Consider the following 26,349-nt stretch of genomic DNA (forward strand, 5'->3'; position numbering starts at 1 on the left):
AGTAACTGCCAAAAAATTCCAGCTGAATATCTGAACTTCGTCATCTCCAACAGCTATTCTTAATTTCACTCACATCTTCAAGTTGAGATCCCACGATGGTAATTGTCTGATTCCAAATACTTTTTTTATATATAGACACTGCAGATAATGGCTAGAACTTCTTTCATATTTCACAACATTTATGGATGTAACAGAAAGGATCTTAAACAAAGACCTCTAAGTATGACAGGGTTCTTTGTTCAAGGATTGTACTCATATGTATTTATGTTCATTAAAATACTACTTATTTTATTTACACCCAAAGCAAAATTCTCCTCTGACTGGCTCCTCCAGATTTAATGGTCTACATTTCGCTTTTTGATAACACCATCCATGTTGTTAAAATGTACTGAAGTGCCGGGAATTCAATGGCTCCACCTGGTGGGATGACTATATCATTTCCAAAGGGAAAGGCTTGCTTTCACTTCTGACCACCTTCTTCACAATATTGATGCATTTTTCACAGGTTGTTGCACATAAACAGCTCAAAATATATACAACACAATAGGCAATACATGAAAGCCGAGGGCAAGTGTTGGACATGTGTCACTCGATGAGGAGGAGTGTCAGATGCTAAAGAGAGAACAGATGCGGCAAATCTGATGCAGTCAGCACTTCCTCTCGGCTACATAAATACCTAGTTTGAAGAAAAACAGAGGAAGGTGTTTGGAAGGATGATATATGAAATGGCTGGAAGGCAAGCAATGGTTCATTTAAGTTATCTTAGGAACGATCATCTTGAGGTCACATTTTCCAGCAGCAAACAGAAATAGGTTTAATGTAATATTTTTAAGTTGATAAATGTTTCATTGACTTAAGCAGATAGGAGAATCCAAGTTCGAGGCTCCTTTATCCCTGGATGTAAAGCCCTCTACTACTGAAGAGTATCCAGCTTGCTGCTTTTTCCACTCTACTGACCTACCTCAGTTCCTACTCAGGGAACTTAAGTGCAACACCTCTCATTCTCATCAGCAACTATTTTATAATCTAAGAACTAATGCAACTCCCTCAATTTTCAGCATTCTTTCTTAACCTTTTGCTCAAATGTATCGACACGACTCTCACTTTCAGCAAATAAAGATAGGAAGGCAACAAGAAATACATGGAATACGGGAAAATTTGTGTCATCCCATAGCAGTTTTAAAATTCAGCCTTGGGTTGCTTCATAGCCAAGAACTTTGAAGTATACTGTTGCAGAACTACATTCTTTGGAAGTGTACATAGCTTAGAGCCCCTACAGATGTGACATCTCTAATTTTGCCGATGATACTTCATTGATCGGCCTAATCTCAAATAATAATGAGGCAGCCTACAGAGAAGAAGGCATCACCCTGACACAGTGGTGTCAAGAAAACAACCTCTCCCTCAATGTCGCAAAAACATAGGTGCTGGTTGTGGACTACAGGAGGAGTGGAGCCAGCTAACCCCTATTGACATATGTGGATCTGGGGTTGAGAGGGTGAACAGCTTTAAGTTCCTTAGCATAAACATCAACAAGGATCTCATGTGGTGTGGTCTGGTCATACCAGCTGTGTGTTGAGAAAAGCACAACAGCACCTCTTTCACCTCAAACGGTTGAAGAAGTTTGATGTGGGCCCCAAAATCCTAAGAACTTTCTACAGGGGCACAATTGAGAGCATCCTGACTGGCTGCATCACTGCCTGGTATGGGAACTGTACTTCCCTCAATTGCAGAACTCTGCAGAGAGTGGTGCGGACAGCCCAGCACATCTGTATATGTGAACTTCCCACTATTCAGGACATTTACAAAGACAGGTCTGTAAAAATGGCCCAAAGGATCATTGGGGACCCAAGTCAGCCCAACCACAAACTGTTCCAGCTGCTACCATCCAGGAAACTGTACCACAGCATAAAAGCCAGGATCAACAGGTTCCAGAACAGCTTCTTCCACCAGGCCATCAGCCTGATTAATTCATACTGATACAACTGCATTTCTATGTTATATTGACTGTCCTGTTGTACATACTATTATAAATTACTATAAATTGCACATTTAGATGGAGATGTAACGTAAAGAACGTAAAGGATGTAAGTAATAAAGTCAATTCAGTTCAATCCACGCAGAGGTTATAGCTTTGCTTGACGAGAGTGCAGAATAACTCACTCAATACTAAATATTTAAGATAATTTCCTTTCAACTAAGACTGCTTCAGATTTTAAACACTTATGTAATATTTGAAATAATTTATTTTATCAGAATCAAATGTTACATGGAATGAGGTTGTACACACCATTCTTAGAGGAAGATTAAGAAATACTAAAATGAGTCTTACGGTGCATAAACATTTTTTTTTAAGAGTACAATAATAAACACAAGGTAATAAGCGTCTTAGTTCACAACAAGCTTCGGAATAGATTTGGACCTCTTCAAATTGGATCAGTACAAGTAGTAAAACAAGTTAGAATCTTTGTTAGAATCAGGAACTTTACTTACGGCCAGAATGTTTGTCAGTTGACTGTAAAAGAGGCCAGACATCCCTCCGGTCATCACTAAGGCCATTAAGGTAGATACCCGCAGCAAGGCCAATTCATGCCGAAACATAAAGAGATCCTTTTTGGACGCAATAAAAATGAAGCTTTATTCAATATTAAGATTATATTTTTTATATTTTCATTATCAGAACTGTTAACATCTTAACATTTAAAGTCATTTAGTAATTTTTATCATTCCATATTCTATTGAATTTGTATGTGCTGCATTGAATATACAGAATTATTCCTGTTTTTAACACTTGATCCATGTTCTTTGGGATCTGGCTATACATAAAAGGATTATAACTTTAAAGGGACACATGGCTAAAGATTGCAAGGTTTTAAAATATGCAGGTTGTAGACCATGAACAGAAAATTGATTTGATTTAGATCAAACAACAATGACACCTTTTAAGTTACTTACAAATATCCTGTAAATGTGGTCCTAGAAATTTTAACTAAACTCCAGGGATTTAAATTTTAGTTACTGGTTTCACTATCTTTCTTATTGAGTAAAAGAATATTTCACATATTTTAAGTATTCCAATCCAGTTAGATTTATGAGCAAAATCTACTGCATTTTGCAGGCACAATTGGAGATAGTTAGGACGACCAAAACCACTTTTGATGACACTATAAAATACATTGAAAACGCTCCAGACTGGAAGCTTCAAGTACAATTTTGTGCTAAACCAGAGATTTCTTTTTGATCATTTAAAGTATATGGGCTTTGCAACACAAGACAGCACCGAATTGCCTCTCCCAGTTGCCCTTGAAAGTGTTGGTGAGCTGTCTTCTTGAATCAGTATAGTTCTTGATGTGTGGCCTCTAAAACCTAGCCTATAACCCTTTGGGGAAAAAAAAACACTATACATTGCATGGTGTAAATTGGGAATTAGGACAGGGCCTGTATACTGAATATCATATTTGTGTGTTAACTCTTAAGTTATCGGAAGACTGGAAAGCATAGAAAGATCATTCTCTTTAGTCAACTCATATGAAAGACATTTCATTGTAAGGTGAGAGCAGAATCATTGGCCACCACCTCAGCCTATGTTGGTGTACATCTTTGTTCCTAACGTGCAGGAGCATACAAAGCTGCAGAAAGCCATGAACTCCGTCCAATACATCGTGCACAGATCCCTCCCCACCATTGGTAGTATCTACATGAGGCACTGTCTCAAGAAACCAACATCTAAAGACACCATGGGCCAAGTACACTTGGGCCATGTTGTCTTCTCACAACTACAATCAGACTGAGGTCTCACACCAAAAGGATCAAGAACAGCTCCTTCCCTTCAACTATTTGATTCTTCAGCCAATCAGAACCCTAATCACTATAGTTCCACTTTGAATAATTTGCACTAAAATGAATTTTGCTTTCTTTAAACAAGAGAAAGTCTGCAGATGCTGGAAATCCAAAACAGCACAGACAATGCTGGAGGAACTCAGCAGTCAGGCAGCATCTATGGAAAAGAATGAACAGCCATCATTTTGGGCTGAGATCCTGCTTCAGGACTGAGAAGGAAGGGGGAAGATGCCAGAATAAAAATTTGGGGGTAGGGGAGGGAGGCTAGCTACAAGATGATGGGTGAAGCCGGTTGGGTGGGGAAGGACAAGGGCTGGAGAAGAAGAAATCTTTCCTCGTTCTGATTGGGTTTCTTTCTTGTAAAAATCGTGTACAATATGATTATTTTTAATCTCATGAACGGTGCTTATATGATGATGTATGCCTGTGATGCTGGTGTAAGTTTTTCATTACACTTCAGCATATACTGAGAAAACCATACTATCGTGTTTTATACCAAACCGTACAAGCTCACCTTTGTTATCTCTTAAGGTTATAGTTAGCTTCTGTAAGAACTACTAGTTAAAGGAATTAGTAACAAATAATTAAAAAACAGAATCACTTTTTCATTTGCACCTTGTGTCATGTGCAACATTTCAGTGAATGTAAAGAGCTATATTTCAGTGAATATAATGATTCCAGGATTAAACAGCTTGTCATATTAAGAGTTCTTGATGGCTCTGGACCTGTATTCACTATAATTCAGAAGAATGAATTAATTGAAACCTATCGAATGGTGAAAGGCTTTGACAGAGTGGATGTGGAGAGGATGTTTCCTATGGTGGGGGAGTCTAAGACCAGAGGACACAGCCTCAGAATAGAAGGACGTTCTTTTTGAACAGAGATGGGGATGAATTTCTTTTGCCAGGGAGTGGTGAATCTTTGGAATTCTTTGCCACAGGCAGCTATGGAGACCAAGTCATTGGGTATATTTAAGGCAGAGGTTGGTAGATTCTTGACATGATGGGATACAGGGTGGTTTGGGGGGGGTGCAGGGGAAGCAGGAGATTGGGGCTCAGAGGAAAAATGGATCAGCCATTATGAATTGGAGGAGCAGACTCAATGGGCCAAATGGCCTAATTCTGCTCCTATACCCTAAGAGTTTTATGGAACACTTTCAGGGCAAGGAAGACAATTTAAATATTCAACAGCAGTTACCATGTGTAGAAATAATAATAATAATAGGCACCTGTTAGCCTCGTGAGACCATGGATTTGCACCTTGGAAGGTTTCCAGGGCGCAGGCTTGGGCAAGGTTATATGGAAGACCAGTAGTTGCCCATGCTGCAAGCTTCCCCTCTCCATGCCACCGATGTTGTCCAAGGGAAGGGCACTAGGGCCGATACAGCTTGGCACCAGTGTCGTCGCAGAGCAATGTGTGGTTAAGTGCCTTGCTCAAGGACACAATACGCTGCCTCAGCTGAGGCTCGAACTAGTGACCTTCAGATCACTAGACTGACGCCTTAACCACTTGGCCACGTGCCAACACTATGTGTAGACAATGAAAATCATCTTACCTCTTTTGCTTTCGTTAGAGGTTGGAGGTAGTAATATTGGCAGAAATTGAGTATCAATGTGAAGAAACTCAGAAACTCAGTGTAGAAACATAGCAGTAGGAAGAGCCAGTGATTGTCTTCTCCAACACAATTGTTTATCCTATAAAGAAATATTTCACATGCAAATTTGAAGAAATTTGAGAAGGGGGTTATTGTAGAAATGCAAACTAAAATTTTTACATACACAGGAGCCAAAACAAGACCAGCAAATTAAAACAGAAATAACCTGAACAGCATATTACAAAAGACACTAGTTTTTCATTGCCGAGCAAGAGGGGAAAGGAAAATGCACAAATAAATCATGTCAATTGATTAGTGTGCGTGCTTAAACTGTTCAGAAAGTTTACTCTGATTATCAGACCACTGTAATTGTGACCTCAAACTTGGCATTGTGAAGTAAACTGAGAACGTAGAAGACTGAACCAGGGTACACTGATAAAATGTATCAACCACTTTAGTAGTGTTGCCATTATTCCTCCTCTAAATCCCCATGTCAAATGCATTACGGAAATTGTGCATGTGAGTTAACCGCAGAAAAATTACGCTGCTTCGGGATGCACTCCCAGGTACGAGAGTGCAAAAAGGAGCCATTGCATAGCTCTATGTAGAGAGGAGTGTTGCTGACGCTGTTGTCCTTTTGAAGAGCTGGAACCCACGCCTTTTGTTAGCAATGAATAGTCCCAATGTTTCATGCAGAGAGGTTGTCGACATGGCTGGTATTGAGGAGGGTACGGACAGTGGTGTGACCACTTATTGTTGAAATGTGAGTCTCAGCATTGTAGCCAGTCATTGCTGGGGACTGGCAGCACTGCTCCACATGTTGACCAACTGCCTAGAGTACCTCTCATCTCCTCCCGCTGGATATGGAATACCTTGCTTCTTTAACTTGGACAGGTCTCCACACCCAGATTTCTTTTTTTTTTTTGGCGTGTGCGTGCATGCGTCCGTGCGCGTGTGATGTTAGTGGGACAATGACTTCTTCTTTTCAAATCTTTTTATTATTATATTATTCAAAAATACACCAGTACATCGAAGTAAACAACACTTACAATGTCTCAAGGAAAAAAAACATTATTTTAAGGACCGAAAAATTTTTGGTGATAATAAAAAAAAAACCCTACTAAGCAGAAAAAGTGGGGGGGGGGGGGGGAGAACCCCATTAGGTGTTCAACCCCGGAGCCGTGCGTCATACAAAAAGCTTCTAAAGATAAACATCAAACTGCCAGCAAGAAAAAAATACCAAAAATTTACAATTAGATCATGGAGGAAATCTATCTATTAACTCAAATGATAATAACGAGCAACTGAACCCCATCTTTTCTCAAAACCAAATAAAGGTTCAAAGGTTCAACTTCTAATTTTCTCCAAACTAAGACACAGCATCACTTGAGAGAACCATGGTGACAAAGTGGGAGCTGACGTACCTTTCCACTTCAACAAAATGGCCCTCCTATCTATCAATGTAACAAATGCAATAACATATTGGTCAGACACAAAGATACCATGGATATTTTGAGGAATTATTCCAAAAAGCACAGTTAATTTGTTAAGTTGTAAATTAATTCTAAGTGCTTTAAAAATTGTCGAAAAAACTGACTTCCAGAACTGTTCCAATATAGAACAAGACAAAAACATGTGTGTCAATACAGCTGTCTCCATTTTACATCTATCACAATAACTATCAACATTAGGAAATATTTTAGAGAGTCTCTCCTTCGTCAAATGGTAATGATGTACAATTTTAAATTGAATCAGTGAATGACTAGCACAGACCGAAGAAGAGTGAACCAACTTCAATATCCGCGTCCAATACTCCATCATAAAAGTCAAATTGAGTTCCTTTTCCCAATCTTGCTTAATCTTAAATAAAGGACGCTTATCCCATTGTAATAATAAATCATAAATTCTTCCAATAGAACCCTTCGTTGAAGGGTTCATACTCATAATAGTATCTAACAGGTCAGCCTCCAATAATATAAGGAAAATTACTCAAATATTTTTGTAAGAAATGTCTAACTTGAAGGTATTGTAAAAAGTGAGAGTATGAAAGAGAATATTTATCAACTAATTGTTCAAAAGACATCAATCTATCTTCTCTAAACAATCCAAAAAATAATTAATACCTTTATTTTTCCAGAGTAAAAAAATTGGATCACTCAACGGAGGCTTTAAAAAGTAATTTCGATAAATTAAACTACAAAGTTTAAATTTTTTAAGATTAAAAAAATTGCGGAACTGGAGCCAAATTTGTAAAGAATACTTAATCACAGTGTATAGGTTTAAATTAGTAACTTTAGCTAATTGTATAGGTAAAGCAACTCCCAATAACGAGGTTAAATAAAACTGTTTCACAGCTTTCAATTCCAGGTCTACCCAAATTGGCCGATCGTTCTTATCAACCCAATATAACCAAAAGGACAGATATTGCAAATTAACAGCCCAGCAATACATTCTTAAATTAGGCAAAGCAAGACCTCCATCCTTTTTCAACTTTTGTAAGTGACATTTACTAATTCTTGGTCTTTTATTATTCCAAATAAAAGATAAAATAATAGAATCAATCTGATCAAAAAACTTCTTAGTCAAAAAAAGAGATATTCTGAAATAAATTTAAAAATTTTGGTAAAATCATCAATTTAACTATATGGATACGACCGACAAGTGAAAATGTATGTTGATTCCACCTACTAAATAAATACTTCATAGAGTCTATCAAGGGAACAAAATTGGCTTTATAAAGATCCTTATAGTTTTTAGTGATTATAACACCTAAATATCTAAAAGAATCCGTGACTTTAAAAGGAGTATTATCATATATAGAGACAGATTCATTTAAAGGAAACAATTCACTTTTACTAAAATTTATTTTATATCCTGAAAAATCTCCAAATCTATTGAATAATTTTAGCAAGGCAGGAATAGATTTTTTGAGATTAGAAATATAGACCAATAAATCGTCAGCGTAAAGAGAAATCTTATGAATGGCCTCATTCACAGAGATTTCATGAATATTTTTAGCTTCACAAAGAGCAATAGCAAGGGGTTCTAATATTAAATTAAATAACAAAGAACTTAATGGACAACCTTGTCTTGTTCCCCGTGAAAGCTGAAAAGAAGGAGACCTACAGTTGTTAGTGACAACAGTAGCAATAAGTGTTTTATATATCATTCTAATGCAATTATTAAAATTAACACCAAAACCAAATTTCTCTCAGCATCCAAAGAGACGACGTATTGTGGAGTTTTAAAAGAGGACGAATATGTAATGTTAAAGTAGCGATTAACGGGTCCCTTTCGGAATGGCAGGCGGTGACCAGTGGGGTACCGCAGGGTTCAGTGCTGGGACCGCAGCCGTTTACAATATATATTAATAATTTAGATGAGGGAATTGAAAATAACATTAGCAAATTTGCTGATGACACAAAGCTGGGAGGCAGTGCGAAATGTGAGGAGGATGTTATGAGAATGCAGGGCGACTTGGACAGGCTGGGTGAGTGGGCAGATGCATGGCAGATGCAGTTTAATGTGGATAAGTGTGAGGTTATCCACTTTGGTGGTAAGAACAGGAAGGCAGATTATTATCTAAATGGAGTCAAGTTAGGAAAAGGGGAAGCACAACGAGATCTAGGTGTCCTTGTACATCAGTCACTGAAAGCAAGTATGCAAGTATAGCAGGCAGTGAAAAAAGCTAATGGCATGCTGGCCTTCATAACAAGGGAAATTGAGAATAAGAGCAAAGAGGTCCTTCTGCAGCTGTACAGAGCCCTGGTGAGACCACACCTGGAGTACTGTGTGCAATTTTGGTCTCCAAATTTGAGGAAGGACATTCTTGCTATTGAGGGAGTGCAGCATAGGTTCACAAGGTTAATTCCTGGGATGGCGGGACTGTCATATGTCGAAAGATTGGAGTGACTGGGCTTGTATACACTGGAATTGAGAAGGCTGAGAGGGGATCTTATTGAAACATATAAGATTATTAAGAGATTGGACACGCTGCAGGCAGGAAGCATGTTCCTGCTGATGGGTGAGCCCAGAACCAGAGGCCACAGTTTAAGAATTAGGGGTAGGCCATTTAGAACGGAGTTGAGGAAAAACTTTTTCACCCAGAGAGTGGTGGATATATGGAATGCTCTGCCCCAGAAGGCTGTGGAAGCCAAGTCTCTGGATGCTTTCAAAAAAGAGATGGATAGAGCTCTTAAAGATAGCGGAATCGAAGGTTATGGGGATAGGGCAGGAACTGGATACTGATTGTAGATGATCAACCATGATCACAGTGAATGGCGGTGCTGGCTCGAAGGGTCAAATGGCCTACTCCTGCACCTATTGTCTATTGTCATTTGAAAAAGTATAACGACCCTTTATAAAGCCTGGTTGATCGTTAAAAATAATTTTACCCAAAATATTCTCCAACCAATTGGCCATTATCTTTGACAGCATCGACATTCCATAATGAAATAGGTCTATATGAGGCACAGTCAGTAGAATCTTTATCCTATTTAATTAAAGAAATAGAAGCCTCATAGAAAGTAGAGGGTAAATCACCTTTCACAAAAGAATCCTTAAACATTTCCAACATATACGGAGGAAGCAATTTTCCAAATTTTTTATAAAATTCTACAAGATAGCCATCAAGTCCAGGGGCCTTACCAGATTGCATTGAAAAAATAGCTTTATGAATTTCGGCTTCAGTAATTTGGGCATCAAGAGTTTTTTGATCCTCAACAGAAATTTTAGGAAAAGCAATCTTTTCTAAGAAAGCATTCATTTCAAAAGAATCTACTGGACTTTGAGATTTATACAGTATAAAAATCTTGAAAATCTTATTAATTTCTGCATATTCCCAAGCCAGTGTACCATCTTTCCTTCGAATATTCAAAATTTGCCTTTGGGCTCTAGCCGTTTTTAATTGAGATGTGAGCAGTTTTTTTTTTATCTCCAAACATATAAAATTGGCTCTTTAACTTAAACAAATAGCCTTCAATGGGATGAGTTAGTAATAGGTTACATTGAGATTGAAGTTCCACCCTGTGTTTGAATAAATCAATATTAGGGGAAATTGCATGAATATTATCTAAGTCTTTAATTTGTTTTCAAATCTTATCTAATTCTGCTTTAGTCTGTTTTTTAAGCTTAGCTGAATAACAAATGATCTGACCACATGAAAATGCTTTAAATGTATCCCATATAATTAATTTGGATGTACCCCCTGTATCATTAAAAAGAAAAAAAATCTTTTATCTGGGTTTCAATGAAACTGACAGAGTCAGAGTTTTGCAATAATGTCTGAGACATGACCCATAGTGGGCGGGCAAGAATGACATCATTAAATTCAAAAGACAAACTCAGAGGCGCATTATCAGATATAGCAATAGCGTCATATTCACAATTTTTAACACTAGGCAAGAAGTGGGGATTGATTATAATATAATTAATCCTTGAATATTTTTTTATAAACATATGAAAAAAGAATGTTCTCAGTTATCGGGGTGCAGATACCTCCATAATTCGATCAATCCAAAATCAATCAAAAATCCCTAAACATTAAATTGGTTAAAAGACACTATAATAAAGCAGAAAAAAAGCTAATAGCATATTTAACCCAGCTAAATTTTCAAAAATACTAGTTAACAATACCATAGGTATTTAAACCCTCCCAAATAAATAAGAGTGTGTGTGTGTGTGTATATATATATATATATAAAACACACACACACACATTTTATATATATATAAGCCCTATCAGTGGGGAAAAAAACTACAAATTAGTTAATTAACAAAAAAAATTAAACCAGATATTAGGTGAAAGAAACAAATCCCTTTATCTTCTTTTCTCAGTCGAATGTCCGAGTATCAATTTAAACAGTCGTACTTGAACCATAAATCTTCTTTCCAAAAGAAAACCACTAATATGCAATAATGAACAAATCTCCTTATCTTCTTTTATTAGTCTCTCAATGGAATATCCAAGTAACCTTCATAAATCTTCTTTTCGAAATGCGAATAATATACAGATAACCAAACAACCTTTCAGAAAGTTCAGTCGGTAGTGGCATCGGTAGTGGCAGCAGGTATAGTGCGGCTTTTGGATCAAAAAATGTACGAGGAGGAGAGTTAGGAGGAAAAACTTTAATTTTTGTCGGGTAACGCAAAGAAGGAAACAGTTTATCATCATATGCCTGTTTCATTACCAGAGCAAATCTTGATCTTTGTTCCATTACCTCCCTCGGATAATCTTCATAAAAATGGAGCTCAGATTCCTTAAATCTAAAAACTCTGTTTTCCTGCTTGTTGCACTATTTGATCTTTAATTTTAAAATGATGAAAACAAACCAAAACAGATCTTGGTTTATTTGGATCTTTAAATTTTGAAGTAAAAGCTGCTCTGTGTGCTCTTTCTATAGCAGGTGGCTATGATAATATGGTAGGAAATAAGGTATGAAAAAGCTTACCAAAGTAAGCAGTTAAATCTCCACCTTCAGCTCCTTCTTGCAGCCCAACAATTCGTATATTCCAATCCAACAATTCGGATATTCCTTCGGTGAGACCTAGCTTCCAGGTCTATAATCTTATTTTGATATCTTTCCCAACGGGTTGTAGCTTCAAACAATTTTTGCTTAATTATCTTCAATTCCTCTTCCTGTGTAATGACTTGAGTTTCCAAGTCTTTAAGTTTTCCCAAAAATGACTTCCTTTCATTATTATTCTTTTCCAGTTGGTCTTTAATTGATCCATTCTGATCTTTAATTGAACTCAGTGTCTGAACAATATCTTCAGCCCATGGTGGCATTTCATCAGATCTTTCCTTTGCATCTTTCCTTTCCCATTACCTTTGTCACTAGGTTCAGACAAGTTCTTCCCACTCCTCGTAGACATAGACATATTGTTCCCCCTCAAGAATCAACAAATAAAAATTTTAAATTTGAAGTTTAAACTAGGGGAGAGAGACAAAACTAAGAGCAGCACAAGATTGCTGCTACTCCATTTGCAGACAGGCGCGGTCTCCGACAATGTCTGTTTCATGCCTTTACAAGGCGCGGAGAGAGCGAGAGCGAGAGAGGGAGACTCTGTGGCGTGCCACTCTTCACACAGACATATTCACAGTATTTTTCCCTTTATTTTACAAGGTCGAGTTGCGATGTCAACACTCAACCCAGCACGGATGGAAAACGTACTCGGGAGCGGACCCAACTGGGTTCGAACCCAGGAACCTCCGTTCCAGAGTCCAGCACTGATGTCATTGCGCAGCCAGCCGGCCTGCCACACCCAGATTTCAGTATGGTAACAAGTTCATTAGCCAATATTCTGGCTAGGTAAAGCTGTGCCAAAAGTATAGATTGAGAGAGAGAACATCCAATGGAGGAGAGGAGAGGAGCGGCAACACCTGGTACAGTAGGGCACAGCTCGAGTGGATGCCTTGTTCAAAAATGTGGCCTCTTCAGTGATGGGTTGTACACAACACTGAAGAGGCTACATTTATTCATGACTCAAGATATCCCAAATAGTTCAAAAACCTGATGGTTGAGGGGTAAAAACTGTTCCTGATTCTGGTGGTGAGAATCCAGAGGCTCCTGTAGTTCCGTCCTGATGGCTGCAGCGAGAAGAGAACGTGGCCTAGATGGTGGGGTCCCTGATGATGGATGCTGCTTTTCTGCAACAGTGCTGTAAGCATTCTGCAGATTGCTCAGGATTGGAAAATGGACGTGGACTTGGAAAAAAAGCTTGTGTCTCCCCCAGACATTGCGGCTACAACACTCTGGCTAGACATGGTCCTGTGGTCCACAACAGCCAGACTGGCATATGTTGTGGAATTGGCAGTACCATGGGAAGATGGTGTCAAAGAAGCTTATGAGAAGAAAAAGACCAAGCACTCTGAACTGGCAACTGAAGCTGCCCAGAATGGCTGGAAGACCAAGATTTTCCCTGTAGAAGTGGGATGCAGGGGATTTGTGGCTATATCTCGACCAGTCTATTGAAGAAGATGGGGGTGAGGGGTCACTCCCTCCAACAAGCAATCAAGTCCTTGTCAAATGCAGCAGAAGAAAACAGCAATTGGATTTGGATTAAAAGAAAAGACAACAATTGGGCTGCAAGATGAAGACAGGAGGATATGGAACTGAGGGGGGTGGATCTGGGATGCCAGGTAGCACCATTGAGCCCTCTGGAGACGGTGTGGGCTTATCAACGAAACGTCAAAGAAGAAGGGTGCCCACCTGATGACCCCGATGATGTACCTACCCTCCCTCCTTGTCACCACTCCAAACCCACTGCCAACATCGAGAGTGCCAACTTACCATAGGGATTGAAACATCAAGTCCTAGTAGCTCTACCATGTAGCACAACGCCCTTGAGTAATCAGAGCATTATTTTACCAGTAATCTGTGGCACAGTGACCAGTGGGATTCCAGAAGGTATGTCAACCATAAGGATTATTAGAATCAGTTTGCTCCTTTTGGGACTACCTTATATGTAACTATTGATCGAATTTTGACATTATCATCAAAATTCATCAAACATATAAACATTCTAAATCTATTTATGTTGCTGCAACCGATTTCCTGTTGTCACAATTTTATGTCAACTTCCTCCTTTTAAAGATATAGTCCTTAATTGCCTTTGGGTTGGCTTCTTAGGAACTCCTGTGGACTGAGGATGACTTGCTTCTTCATCAGTTTTGTGAGCTTGGGGGTGAGTATTGAGGTTATTGTGGGAGCTAGACTCTTCCACAGATAGGACAGGCGGTGGTTAGCACTAGTTGAGATATGGTTCACTTCTCTTTTCACTTATGTGTGCCGTCTCTGTGTTCCAAAAACGCATCCTCAGAATTCTCTGTACTCCCTGAAATTTTCCTTTTCCATTTTGACCAGTCAGGTGCAGACTGAGAGGATTCAGTACAGATACTGCATTTCTTCAGGTGGCTTTGAATCTTTCCTTCCTCTCCTTCTCAGACAAAGCACAGAACAGCATGTCTGTAACAGGATCTGGTGAAATGTGAACAATGTGACCTCAGCACCAAGGACCTGGGTTCTGCACATCATTGAAGAGGCCACATTTATTGACAGTTTCTGGATAACAATAATATCCATTTGGTCTGCTGAACTATTTCCAAGCATTGAACAGATGAGGGCCTGGAACTGTATACAGTATGGCTGGTACATATACCAAAGTACATCACCTTCATAATAATGATAATCTCAGAATTTTTACTATAATTGGTTTGGGAGATGATATTGAATTCAATTGTACACTTTACTCTTTGAATAAAAGTGGCATTAAGACGACATGGGAGAAGTCACGGTAGACAACATTTTAAGTCCAGATACAAAAAGAAAAGCTAGATCAAGTGTGTAAGTGAGATATTCATAAGCTCACTTCCGTGCATTTAACAGGCTTGGGATCTGAAAAAGTTTGATGTTCTTAACCTATACAATATTCAGATATAGTTTAGAAACCAGAGGCAACTTTACATATCAAATTTTGCATTCATTCAGAAAAACAGGAATCCTCATTTATGTATATCTGTACATGTTGCTCTTTCAAGCAAAGGAATGAAATGCTAAGTAAAGACTTACCATGGGCAATGATGATCCATTTTTCGAATGCAGTGTCCACATCGACTGCAGTGATGAGATCGCTTTGGTCTCATCTGGTTGCATTTGTTACAGATTTCCCAGTTTTGTCTTTCTGGAAAAATAAAGGTAAATGGACTTGAAGAAAAATGTAATCATCAACAATTCCTAAGAAAGGTATTCCTACAGAACTCATTCACTCAAACATTAAGGAGTGATTTGATGCGATAAGGCCGTAAGACACAGGAGTAGAATTAGGCCGTTAGGCCCATCGAGTCTGCTCTGCCATTTAATCATGCCTGATCCTTTTTCCTCCCCTCTCATCTGCCCCATCCCCAGCATTCACCCGGTAACCTTTGATGCCCTGTCCAATCGAGAACCTATCAGGCTTTGCGTTAAATACACACAACGACCTGGACTCCACAGCTGCCTGTGGTAATAAATTCCAAATTCATCACCCGCTGGCTAAGGAAATTACTCTGCATCTGTTTTAAATGGATGCCCCTCTATCTTGAGGCTGTGCCTTCTTGCCCTAGACTCCCCCACCATGGGAAAAATCCATTCTACATCTACTCTGTCTGGGCCTTTCAATGTTCAAAAGATTTCAATGAGATTCCACCCCCCCCCCCCAATCATCCTCTATTCCAGCGAGTACAGACCCAGAGTTAACAAGCGTTCCTAGTATGACAACCCTTTCATTCCTGGAATCATCCTTCTGAACCTCCTCAGAAACCAATGCCAGCATATCTTATCTCAGATGAGGTGCCAAAAACTGTCCACAATGCTCAAGGTGAGGCCTCACCAGTACCTTATAAAGCCTCAGCATCAACATCTCTGCTCTTGTATTCTAGACCTCTTGAAATGAATGTTAACATTGCATTTGCCTTTCTCATGACTGAATCTATCTGCAAGTTAATCTTTAGGGTGTTCTGCATAAGGATTCCTAATTCCCTTTGTATCTCACCATTTAAGAAATAGTCCACACATTTATTTCTACTACCAAAGTGCATGATTATGCATTTTCCAACTTTGTATTTCATTTGCCACTTTCTTTCCCATTCTCCTAATCTGTCCAGGTCCTTCTGCAGCCTACCCATTTCCTCAAAACTACATGACCCTCCACCAATCTTCATATCATCTGAAAACTTGGCAATAAAGCCATCTATTCCATCATCTAAGTAACTGATATTCAGCATAAAAAGCTGTCCCAAAACTGACTCCAATGGGACACCACTAGTCACTGGCAGCCAACCAGAAAAGGATCCTTTTATTCCCATTAACTGCTTCCTACCAATCAGCCAATGCCCTAACCATGCCAGTAACTCTCCTGTAATACCATGGGCTTTTACATTGGTAAGCAGCCTCATGTATGGCAGTTTGTCAAAGGCTTCCTGAAAAATCAAATATGCAACATCCACTGCATCCCCTTTATCCATCTTGCATGTAATCTCCTTAAAGAATTCCAATAGATTTGTCAGGCAAGATTTTCGCTTTAGGAAACCATGCTGACTTTGTCCTATCTTGTCCTGAGTCACCAAGTACTCCATAACCTCATCCTTTAAAATTGACTCTAACACCTTCCCAACCACTGAGGTCAGGCTAACTAACCTATAGTTCCCTTCCTGCTGTCTTCCTCCTTTCTTAAAAAGTGGAGTGACTTTTGCAATTTTCCAGTTCTCTGGCACCATGCAAGAGTCCAATGATTTTTAAAGATCTTTGCCAATGCCTCCACGATCTCTACCATTACCTGTTTCAGAACCCTTGGGTGCAGTTCATCTGGTTTGGGTGACTTATTTACCTTTAGGTCTTTCAGCTTTTTGAGCACCTTCTCTTTGTAATAGTAACTGCACTCACTTCTCTTTCCTCACACCCTTTAACATCCGGTCTTCCACACTGAAGACTGGTGATGCAAAATACTCATTTAGTTCATCTACCATCTCCTTTTCCCTAGTTATTTCTCCGGCCTCATTTTCTAGCTATCAATCTTACTTAATGAAACAAAATCAATACAAGAAACATCGCATGTAGATGCTGCAGAATAACCAACAGACAAAAGCAGGTACTTTTAATGCCGTCAGTCCCTTAAGCATCTTTTCACGACCACCTGCAGTTTGGTGCTGTGGTAAGGTCTGGAAACAACATTCCAGACAGAGAAAGACATACAAAATGCTGGAGGAACTCTGCAGGTCAGGCAGCCTCTATAGAAATAAAGAAACATTTGACATTACAGGCCAAGACTCTTCTTCAGGAAGAACAGGTTGCTTACAAGACCATAAGATATAGGAGCAGAATTAGGCCACTTGGCCATCAAGTCTGCTCTGTGGTTCTACTGGTAAAGAATGGCATCAAATCAGTAGAAAGAGGTGACACAGGATTGGAAGATGTCGAATCCTTATGGGTTGAATTAAGAAACTGCAAGGATAAAAGGATGTTGATGGCAGTTATATACAGATCTCCCAACAGTGGCTGGGAGGTGGACCTCAGATTACAACAGGAAATAGAAAAGGCTTGTCAAAAGGGCAATATTATGATAGTCATGGGAGATTTTAACATGCAGGTCAATTAGGAAAATCAGGTTGGTAATGGATCTCAAGAATGCCTAAGTGTTGGCTTTTTAGAGCACTTTGTCATTGAGCCTGCTAGGGAATCAGCTATACTGGGTTGGGTGTTATGTAGTGAACCAGAGGTGGTTAGGGAGCTTGAAGTAAAAGAACCCTTAGGAACCAGTGATCACAATATGATTGAGTTCAACTTGAAATTTGATAGGGAGAAAGTAAAGTCTAATCTAACAGTATTTCACTGGAGTAAGGGAAATTAAAGTGGTATGAGAGAGGAGTTGGCCAAAGTAAATTGGAAGGAGCTGCTGGCAGGGATGTCAGCGGAGCAGAAATGGTGTGCATTTCTGGGAAAAATGAGGAATGTGCAGGACATGTGTATTCCAAAAATGAAGAAATACTCAAATGACAAAATAGTACAACTGTGGCTGACAAGGGAAGTCAAAGCTAATGTAAAAACAAAAGAGAGGGCATACAACAAAGCAAAAATTAGTGGGAAGATAGAGGATTGGGATTTTTTTTAAACTTCGAGACAGCAAATTAAAAAAATCATTAGAAGGAAAAAGATGAAATATCTAAGCAAGCTAGTAAATAATATCAAAGTGGATAGTAAAAGTATGTAAAAAAAAAAAAATAAGAGAGAGATGAGAGTGGTACAGGACCGCTAGAAAATGAGGCTGGAAAAATAATAACATGGCAGATGAACTAAATGAGTATTTTGCAACAGTTTTCACTGTTGAAGGCACTAGCAGTGTGCCAGATGTTGTAGGATAGAGGGGCGTCCATTCAAAACAGAGATGCTGTAAAATTTCTTTAGTTAGAGGGTGGTGAATTTGTGTAATTCGTTGCCACGTGCAGCTGTGGAGGCCACGTCGCTGGGTGTATTTAAGGCAGAAATTGATAGGTTTTTGATTGGATATGGCATCAAAGATTATGGGGAGAAGGCTGGGCAATTGGGGTTGAGGAGGAGAAATAAAGGATCATCCATGATTGAATGGCAGAGTGGACTCGATGGGCCAAATGGCCTTAATTCTGCTCCCATGTCTTACTGTCTTATTTCATCATGGCTGACTCATTTCCCTCTCAGCCCCAATCTCCTGCCTTCTCCCTGTATTCCTCTAAACTCTGACTACAAGCATCTATCAACCTCTGTCTTAAATGTACCCAAAAGATGATGGCATCTGATTACAGCACTCGTCTATTGAGTAAAATACAAACTTGATTTTATTTGTTCTACTTATTGGCACTAACTTTGACCCTAGAGTTAAAAGTTACAGGCTCAAAAGTAAAGCAGAGAAGCAGGTCTTTCAGCTCATTTGAGTTCATACTCTTCACCAATCATGTTAATACTAATCCTACGTTAATTCCTCTTTTTAAGTTCTCCCCACATTATCAACAACTCCAACCAGTTTCTACCAAACAACTACATACTGCAGACAATTTATAATGGTCAATTACTCCACTAACTTTCACTTCTTTAGGATGTGGGAAGAAACCAGACCGCGATGGAGTGTGCTTGGTAAGTGCATTCCTTATACACACACACACACACACACACACACAGAGCTGTTGTGTTGAGTGTGCGCACTTCAATGTCTTCCCCAGTATATTCTGATAATGGATCCTGAGGGGTTGGCTTTATGGGGCCTCTTCCGCCATACTGATGCACCATCAATAACTCCAAAAGACTGGAAGTACAGTAAATACTGAAAGGCTTTTATTAGCAGTAAGATGTGACCTCCAGCATGCTGAGTATCTGCCCCTGGACTGAGAGGAGGAGCCATGGCCCAATTATTCAGGGGTCTGTGGGAGGAGCCACAGGAGCAGTCAGCAGAGGGGCGTGTCCAGACAGGTAACCCAGTTACAACATATATATATGGTTTATTACACAAACACAGTGAAATATTCTATTTCTTCAGTAATAGGGGATATATAAATGTGTATATTGAACGTTGTTTGTATACTGTATTTCAGTTAGATACTTATACTTATTTTGTAATATGATTGTAACTACATTGCGGAGTGCATCATATTCTAATTCATGTGTATTAAGATAACTTTGTGGGTAATTAAAGATGGCATGTCTTGGTGCCTAATCAATGGGGCTTGTTGCTCTCAGTGGCAGAGAGACAGATGAGGGTTGCCAGGAGTTCACATGGGACAAAAAATAAGTATGCAGCTATTATAGTATTTTCCAGTAGATGTGTTTTTGTGAAAATAATAAAACAAAAACTGCTGATAGTTACAAGTTTAACCAAGTGCTAAGCAACTCCAGCCATCTTTTTTTCCTTCGGTCATAGCCCTCGTATCTAACACAGAGCACCTGGAGGAAACCTACAGGGTTATAAGGAGAACAAATAATGTTCACAATGATAGTAGGAGGTCAGGAGTGAAGCCGTGTCACTGGTGCCGTGAGCCTAGCTGCAACCACTGTGAAACCCTTTAGTTCTTCCCAATATCCCAGCCAAATGTCAAAACAAAAGTTTATTTGATGCCTATAAGCAATGGTGACCACACATCAAATGCACTCTATTGGCTGCAGGGTACTTTGTGCAGGGTCATGGAATTCCTGACCAACAACATGTAGTTGCTCCATAGTTAACTGAAGACACAGAAGAAAAATGCATCCGTGTCCAATTTTTTCACTGGTATGACATACAATGAAACTAAGCAGGAGGAACTGAAATGAAGAGTTCTAAATTTTACAGCAAGAGTTCAACCAGGGCCCACAAAGAATAGCCTCTGACTGCACCATCAGAATGAGGTTGTAGGAGTCCTCCAGGGTACAAGGGTGCTTGGCAAGGCTGTCACCCAAATAGAGAACGATTCTGCAGCTAGTAACTACAAGCCACACCACAACAATTCCAAAGGTACAAAAAAAAACAATATTTATACCGCCTTGCTCACATCTTTTTCGGGATGCAACAACTCATTTAACATAATCTACAATGATGCAGTATTCCCTTTATGTACAATGATGCTGTCTTGGCTCAACTTGCCTGCTCAAATATCAGGAACAGGATTTGGACAATCTAATGATTTGACTAAGGGGTCACCCACAGAAACACTGCTGAGACTGACTGGAAGATTCTCTCATTTTCCAACACTGCCAGAGCCAATCAGAAACTCCAAGGCAGCAGTCAGAGCTCTGCTAAGGAGGAAGGGATCTTATTGGTCGGAGATGGGTCCCAGAGATATGCTAGTGGAGGTTATCTACACATTGGCAAGGGTAAGCTTCAACCTTTGGCCAAAATTCTCTTCCTTTGACTGATGTCTCCAGTACTTGAGCATGTAAAATGGAAAAGCACTTAACAAGGACAAGTTCATGAAGTGTGAAGAAAACAAAATGGATAGGGACAAATGGGTACTTGATGGTTAGCGTAGACTTGGTAAGTTGAAGGTCCCATCTTCATCATGCCAGAAGGATGTCGCATCTTCCTAAACCTAGAGCACATTTACACAATCAGCAGTTTGAGGCAGAGAAGATTGAATGAAAAGTAGTGGAGATTCAGGGGAAGGCCAGAGTTGTAGAAATCGTTATCCATTTGTCACTGCAGCATGTCATTGGGAGGTGCTACCATTAGAGGGTGCTGCTGAGCAAAAGCTTGCCATTGTCAGGGAATGAAAAAAGCCTGGAACAAATTCACCAAGTGTATCATCGCAGATTCTGAAGATCTGAAAGCAGCAGGAAACACTTGAAATACCCAGCAGTTCAGGCTGCATGAGTGGGAAGAAAAAGAAAGCAATTTTCAGATTGAAGATCCTTCCTCAGAACCTAACATCTTCAATCTGCGGGATGAAGAATTGTATTCCAATAGCCACCGATTTTTTTTTATTTTATTGAGTTACAGCACAGAGTGGACCCTTTGAGCCACGCCACCCAGCAACGCCCGATTTAACCCTAGCATAATCACAGGGCAATTTACAATGACCAATTAACCTACATCTTCAGACTGTGGAAGGAAACCGGAGTACCCAGAGGAAACCCATGCAATCACGGGGAGAACATACAAACTCCTTACAGGGAGTGGCAGGAATTGAAACCCAGTCGCCTGTACCTGTAAAGCATTGTGCCAACCACTATGTTATCCTGCCGCTCCACTACTCAGGTTTTAAAAATATTAAAATCTGCTACCTAGAGCCCCACAGGACAGAAGTGATGTATATTCACCATATTTTAAAATTATCTTATCAAATCCTTGTACTTTTAATGCATCAGCAATTACAGTGAAAATATTGACCAATCTGCAAAATAGTACAAAAGGTTAATAACTAAACACTCATTTCCTGGCACTGATAATTAAACACACAAAATAATGTCCAGATAGCCTTGTGAAAATGTCACTATAGTGGTAAATGCTTCTAGAAGAAATCAGATGGTACCTCACCTACAGTATGACACTACCGATAAAACTATCTTCTTTACAGTATCAATGTAGGTAATAACAAGTGGAAATCAAATGTTTTAAAATTACTGGTGACAAATCAGACAATAAAGATTTTATTGTCAGTTATTTTGTCATTTTGTGTACCTTCAGGTCTACAAGGAATCTAAGCAGAAAATATGCAAGCGGGTTCCTCCCTACATTTAGTCATAAATATCATTTTATGTATACTTGAAGTGTATAACTTAATAGCTTGATCACTAATTTCTAACATCTTTGCAATCCTTATAGACTATATTCACCTCAAAATCCACGTGCTCTTAAATGTATGGTGTTCAAGCTGATTTGTTGGGAAACCATTGTAAATATTAGAACATGGACACACAAGAGACTGCAGATACTGGAATTTAGAACAAGTTGTTGGAGGATCTCAGTGAGTTAGGCAACATAGAACCATAGTACCATAGAACATTACAGCACAGAAACAGGCCTTCTGGCCCTTCTTGGCTGTGCCAAACCATTTTTCTGCCTAGTCCCACTGACCATATCCTTCCATACACCTATCATCCATGTACCTGTCCAAGTTTTTCTTAAATGTTAAAAGTGAGCCCACGTTTACCACTTCATCTGGCAGCTCATTCCACACTCCCACCACTCTCTGTGTGAAGAAGCCCCCTCCCCTTAATATTTCCTTTAAACTTTTATCCCTTCCCACTTAACCCATGTCCTCTGTTTTTTTCCCCCCTAGCCTCAGTGGAAAAAGCCTGCTTGCATTCACTCTATCTATACCCATCATAATTTTATATATCTCTATCAATTCTCTCCTCATTCTTCCATGCTCCAGGGAATAAAGTCCTAACCTATTCAACCTTTCTCTGTAACTCCGTTTCTCAAATTCCAGCAACATCCTTGTAAACCCGCTCTGCACTCTTTCAGCCTATTTAATATCCTTCCTGTAATTTGGTGACCAAAACTGTACACAATACTCCAAATTCGGCCTCACCAATGCCTTATACAACCTCACCATAACATTCCAACTCTTATATTCAATCAACAGGAATTCTGCAGATGCTGATACTTTGATTTCTAAAGGCCAATGTACCAAAAGCTCTCTTTACGATTCTTTCTACCTGTGACGCCACTTTCAGGGAATTTTGTATCTTTATTCCCAGATCCCTCTGTTCTTCTGCACTCCTCAGTGCCCTATCATTTACCTTGTATGTTCTACCTTGGTTTGTCCTTCTAAAGTGCAATACCTCACACTTGTCTGTATTAAACTCAATCTGCCATTTTTCAGCCCATTTTTCCAGCTGGTCCAAATCCCTCTGCAAGCTTTGAAAACCTTCCTCACTGTCCACTACACCTCCAATTTATGTATCATCAGCAAATTTGCTGATCCAGTTTACCATATTATCATCCAGATCATTGATATAATGACAAATAACAATGGACCCAGCACTGATTCCTGTGGCACACCACTAGTCACAGGCCTCCAACTCAGAGAAGCAATCCTCTACTAACACACATCAAAGTTGCTGGTGAACGCAGCAGGCCAAGCAGCATCTGTAGGAAGAGGTGCAGTCGACGTTTCAGGCCGAGACCCTTCGTCAGGATCTTCCTACAGATGCTGCTTGGCCTGCTGTGTTCACCAGCAACTTTGATGCGTGTTGCTTGAATTTCCAGCATCTGCAGAATTCCTGTTCTCTACTAACACACTCTGGCTTCTTCCATTAAGCTAATGTCTAATCCAATTTACTACCTCTCCATGTATACCTAGCGACTGAACCTTCTTAACGAACTTCCCATGCGGGATCTTGTCAAAGGCCTTACTGAAGTCCATGTGGACAACATCCACTGCCTTCCCTCCATCCACTTTCCTGGTAACCTCCTCGAAAAATTCTAATACAGCCATGTTGACTCTCCTTAATAAGTCCCTGACTATCCAAATACTTGTAGATCCTATCTCTTAGTACTTCTTTCAGTAATTTACCTACTACCAACGTCAAACTTACTGGCCTATAATTTCCTGGATTGCTTTTAGAGCCTTTTTTAAACAATGGAACAACATGAGCCATTCTCCAATCCTCCGGCACCTCACCCGTAGATACCGACATTTTAAATATATCTGCCAGGGCCCCTGCAATTTCAACACTGGTCTCCTTCAAGGTCCAAGGGAATACCCTGTCAGGTCCTGGGGATTTATCTACTCTGATTTGCCTCAAGATAATGAGCACCTCCTCCTCTTCAATCTGTATAGGTTCCATGACCTCACTACTTGCCTTATTTCCATTGACTCCATGCCAGTTTCCTTAGTAAATACAGATGGAAAAAACCCATTTAAGATCTCCCCCATTTCTTTTGGTTCCATACATAGCCGACCACTCTGATCTTCAAGAGGGCCAATTTTATCTCTTACTACCCTTTTGCTCATAATATACCTGTAGAAGCTCTTTGGATTATCCTTCACCTTGACTGCCAAAGCAACTTCATGTCTTCTTTTAGCCCTCCTGATTTCTTTAAGTATTTTTTTGCACTTTTTATACTCTTCAAGCACCTTATTTGCTCCCTGTTTCCTATACATGTCATACATCTCTCTTCTTCTTCTTTATCAGTTCCAATATCCCTTGAGAACCAAGGTTCCTTATTCGTATTCACTTTGCCTTTAATCCTGACAGGAACATACAAACTCTGCACTCTCAAAATTTCTCCTTTGAAGGCCTCCCACTTACCAATCACATCTTTACCAGAGGATAACCTGTCCCAATCCACCCTTTTTAGATCCTTTCTCATTTCTTCAAATTTGGCCTTTTTTCAGTTTAGAACCTCAACCCAAGGACCAGCTCTATCTTTATCCATGATCAAGTTGAAACTAATGGTGTTATGATCACCGGGACCTAAGTGTTCCTCTACGCACACTTCCGTCACCTGTCCTAACTCATTTCCTAATAGGACATCTAATATTGCATCCTCTCTAGTTGGTACCTCTATATATTGATTTAGAAAACTTTCCTGGGCCATCTGGTGGTGCAGTGACATCAGTGCCGGACCTGGGAGCGGAGGTTCCCAGGTTCGAAACCAGTCGGGTCCGCTCCCAAGTATGCTTTCCATCCGTGCCGGGTTGAGTGTCGAGATCGCAACTCGACCTTATAAAATAAAAAGGGAAAAATACTCCTAAAATGTTTGTGTGAGGAGTGGCGCGCCACACAGTCTCTCTCGCTCCGCGCCATATAAAAAAGCCATGAAAAAGACATCATCACAGACACACGCACGGACGCACATGCACACAGACTCGCATGCACGCAGGCACACGCCAAAAAAAAAACCTTTCCTGAACACATTTTACAAATTCTAACCCATCTAGACCTTTAACGGTATGGGAGTCCGAATAAATATGTGGAAAACTAAAATCCCCTACTATCACAACTTTATGTTTCCTGCAGTTGTCTGCTATCTCTCTGCATATCTGCTCCTCCAATTCTTGCTGACTATTGGGCGGTCTATAATACAACACCATTAATGTGGTCATACCTTTCCTGTTTCTCAGCTCCACCCATATGGCCTCGGTAGACAAGCCCTCTAATCTGTCCTGCCTGAGCACTGCCGTTACATTTTCTCTGATGAGCAATGTCACCCCACCCTTTATTCCTCTGCCTCTATCACATCTGAAACATCAGAACCCTGGAACATTAAGCTGCCAGTCCTGCCCCTTCTGTAGCCAAGTTTCACTAATGGTTATAATGTCATAATTCCATGTGTGAATGTGTGAAAAACATCTGTGAATGGAAAAGGACAGTTGACAATTTCAGTCAAGACACTTCATCAAGCAGACCCAGATAAAGAGTCTCGACCCAAAATATCGACCACCATCTCCCTCCACAAATATTGGCATATCTGAATATCAAAAATACTAATTGCACATTCTACAGTGGAAACAATACTCTAGACAGAAGTAAAAGGAAATTCAGAGGTTGGGCAAACCATTTTGGCTCTTTTTGGGCCCATGGGCTGTATACAAATCAAAATACATTTGTGATGTTTTAAAATCCAGTGACTGAGTGAAATTACTAGCAAAGAGATCACTGTTGCATACAGTCAGTGAAATCCATGTGGAAAAAGCGAGTGTTGGCTGTGGACAACTCCCCTCAAGAGATGGATACACAAGCAGATTTAAAAACTCCATTTCCATGATGCAGTTTAAAAAAAAACTAATTTCATAAATTTGAAGTTCTATGCTTAGTTCAACATGTGCACTGAAGAAGCTGGCACAGCAACTGGATGATAGAATGTTCATATTTCTTCTCTACATTGGTGCATCCAGCTCAAGAACAATCACAGGTCTATTAACAATTAATTGGGAGTTTCCATCCAGGCAGTACGATGTGTCTATTGGCATCTTTCCACAAAAAATC

The 26,349-nt window shown here is 39.7% G+C and overlaps 1 protein-coding gene across 5 annotated transcripts in view; it reads right to left on the reverse strand.

The window, feature by feature from the left end:
• zdhhc21 (zinc finger DHHC-type palmitoyltransferase 21) overlaps positions 1 to 26,349 on the reverse strand; it is a 76,147-nt gene that overhangs the window by 9,903 nt on the left and 39,895 nt on the right. For 3 of the 5 annotated variants that reach the window (XM_072258031.1, XM_072258030.1, XM_072258033.1), the window contains 3 exons: positions 15,004 to 15,115; positions 5,396 to 5,534; positions 2,494 to 2,610 (listed from right to left, as the gene is read on the reverse strand). In XM_072258031.1, coding sequence (XP_072114132.1) covers positions 2,494 to 2,610; positions 5,396 to 5,534; positions 15,004 to 15,115 — 368 coding nt within the window. Of the gene's footprint in view, positions 1 to 2,493; positions 2,611 to 5,395; positions 5,535 to 15,003; positions 15,116 to 24,922; positions 25,084 to 26,349 lie in introns of all 5 variants that reach the window. The other 2 variants (XM_072258034.1, XM_072258032.1) reach the window with 1 other exon arrangement.

Source organism: Mobula birostris, chromosome 5 (genome assembly GCF_030028105.1).
Source record: "Mobula birostris isolate sMobBir1 chromosome 5, sMobBir1.hap1, whole genome shotgun sequence".
Classification (NCBI taxonomy): Eukaryota; Metazoa; Chordata; class Chondrichthyes; order Myliobatiformes; family Myliobatidae; genus Mobula; species Mobula birostris.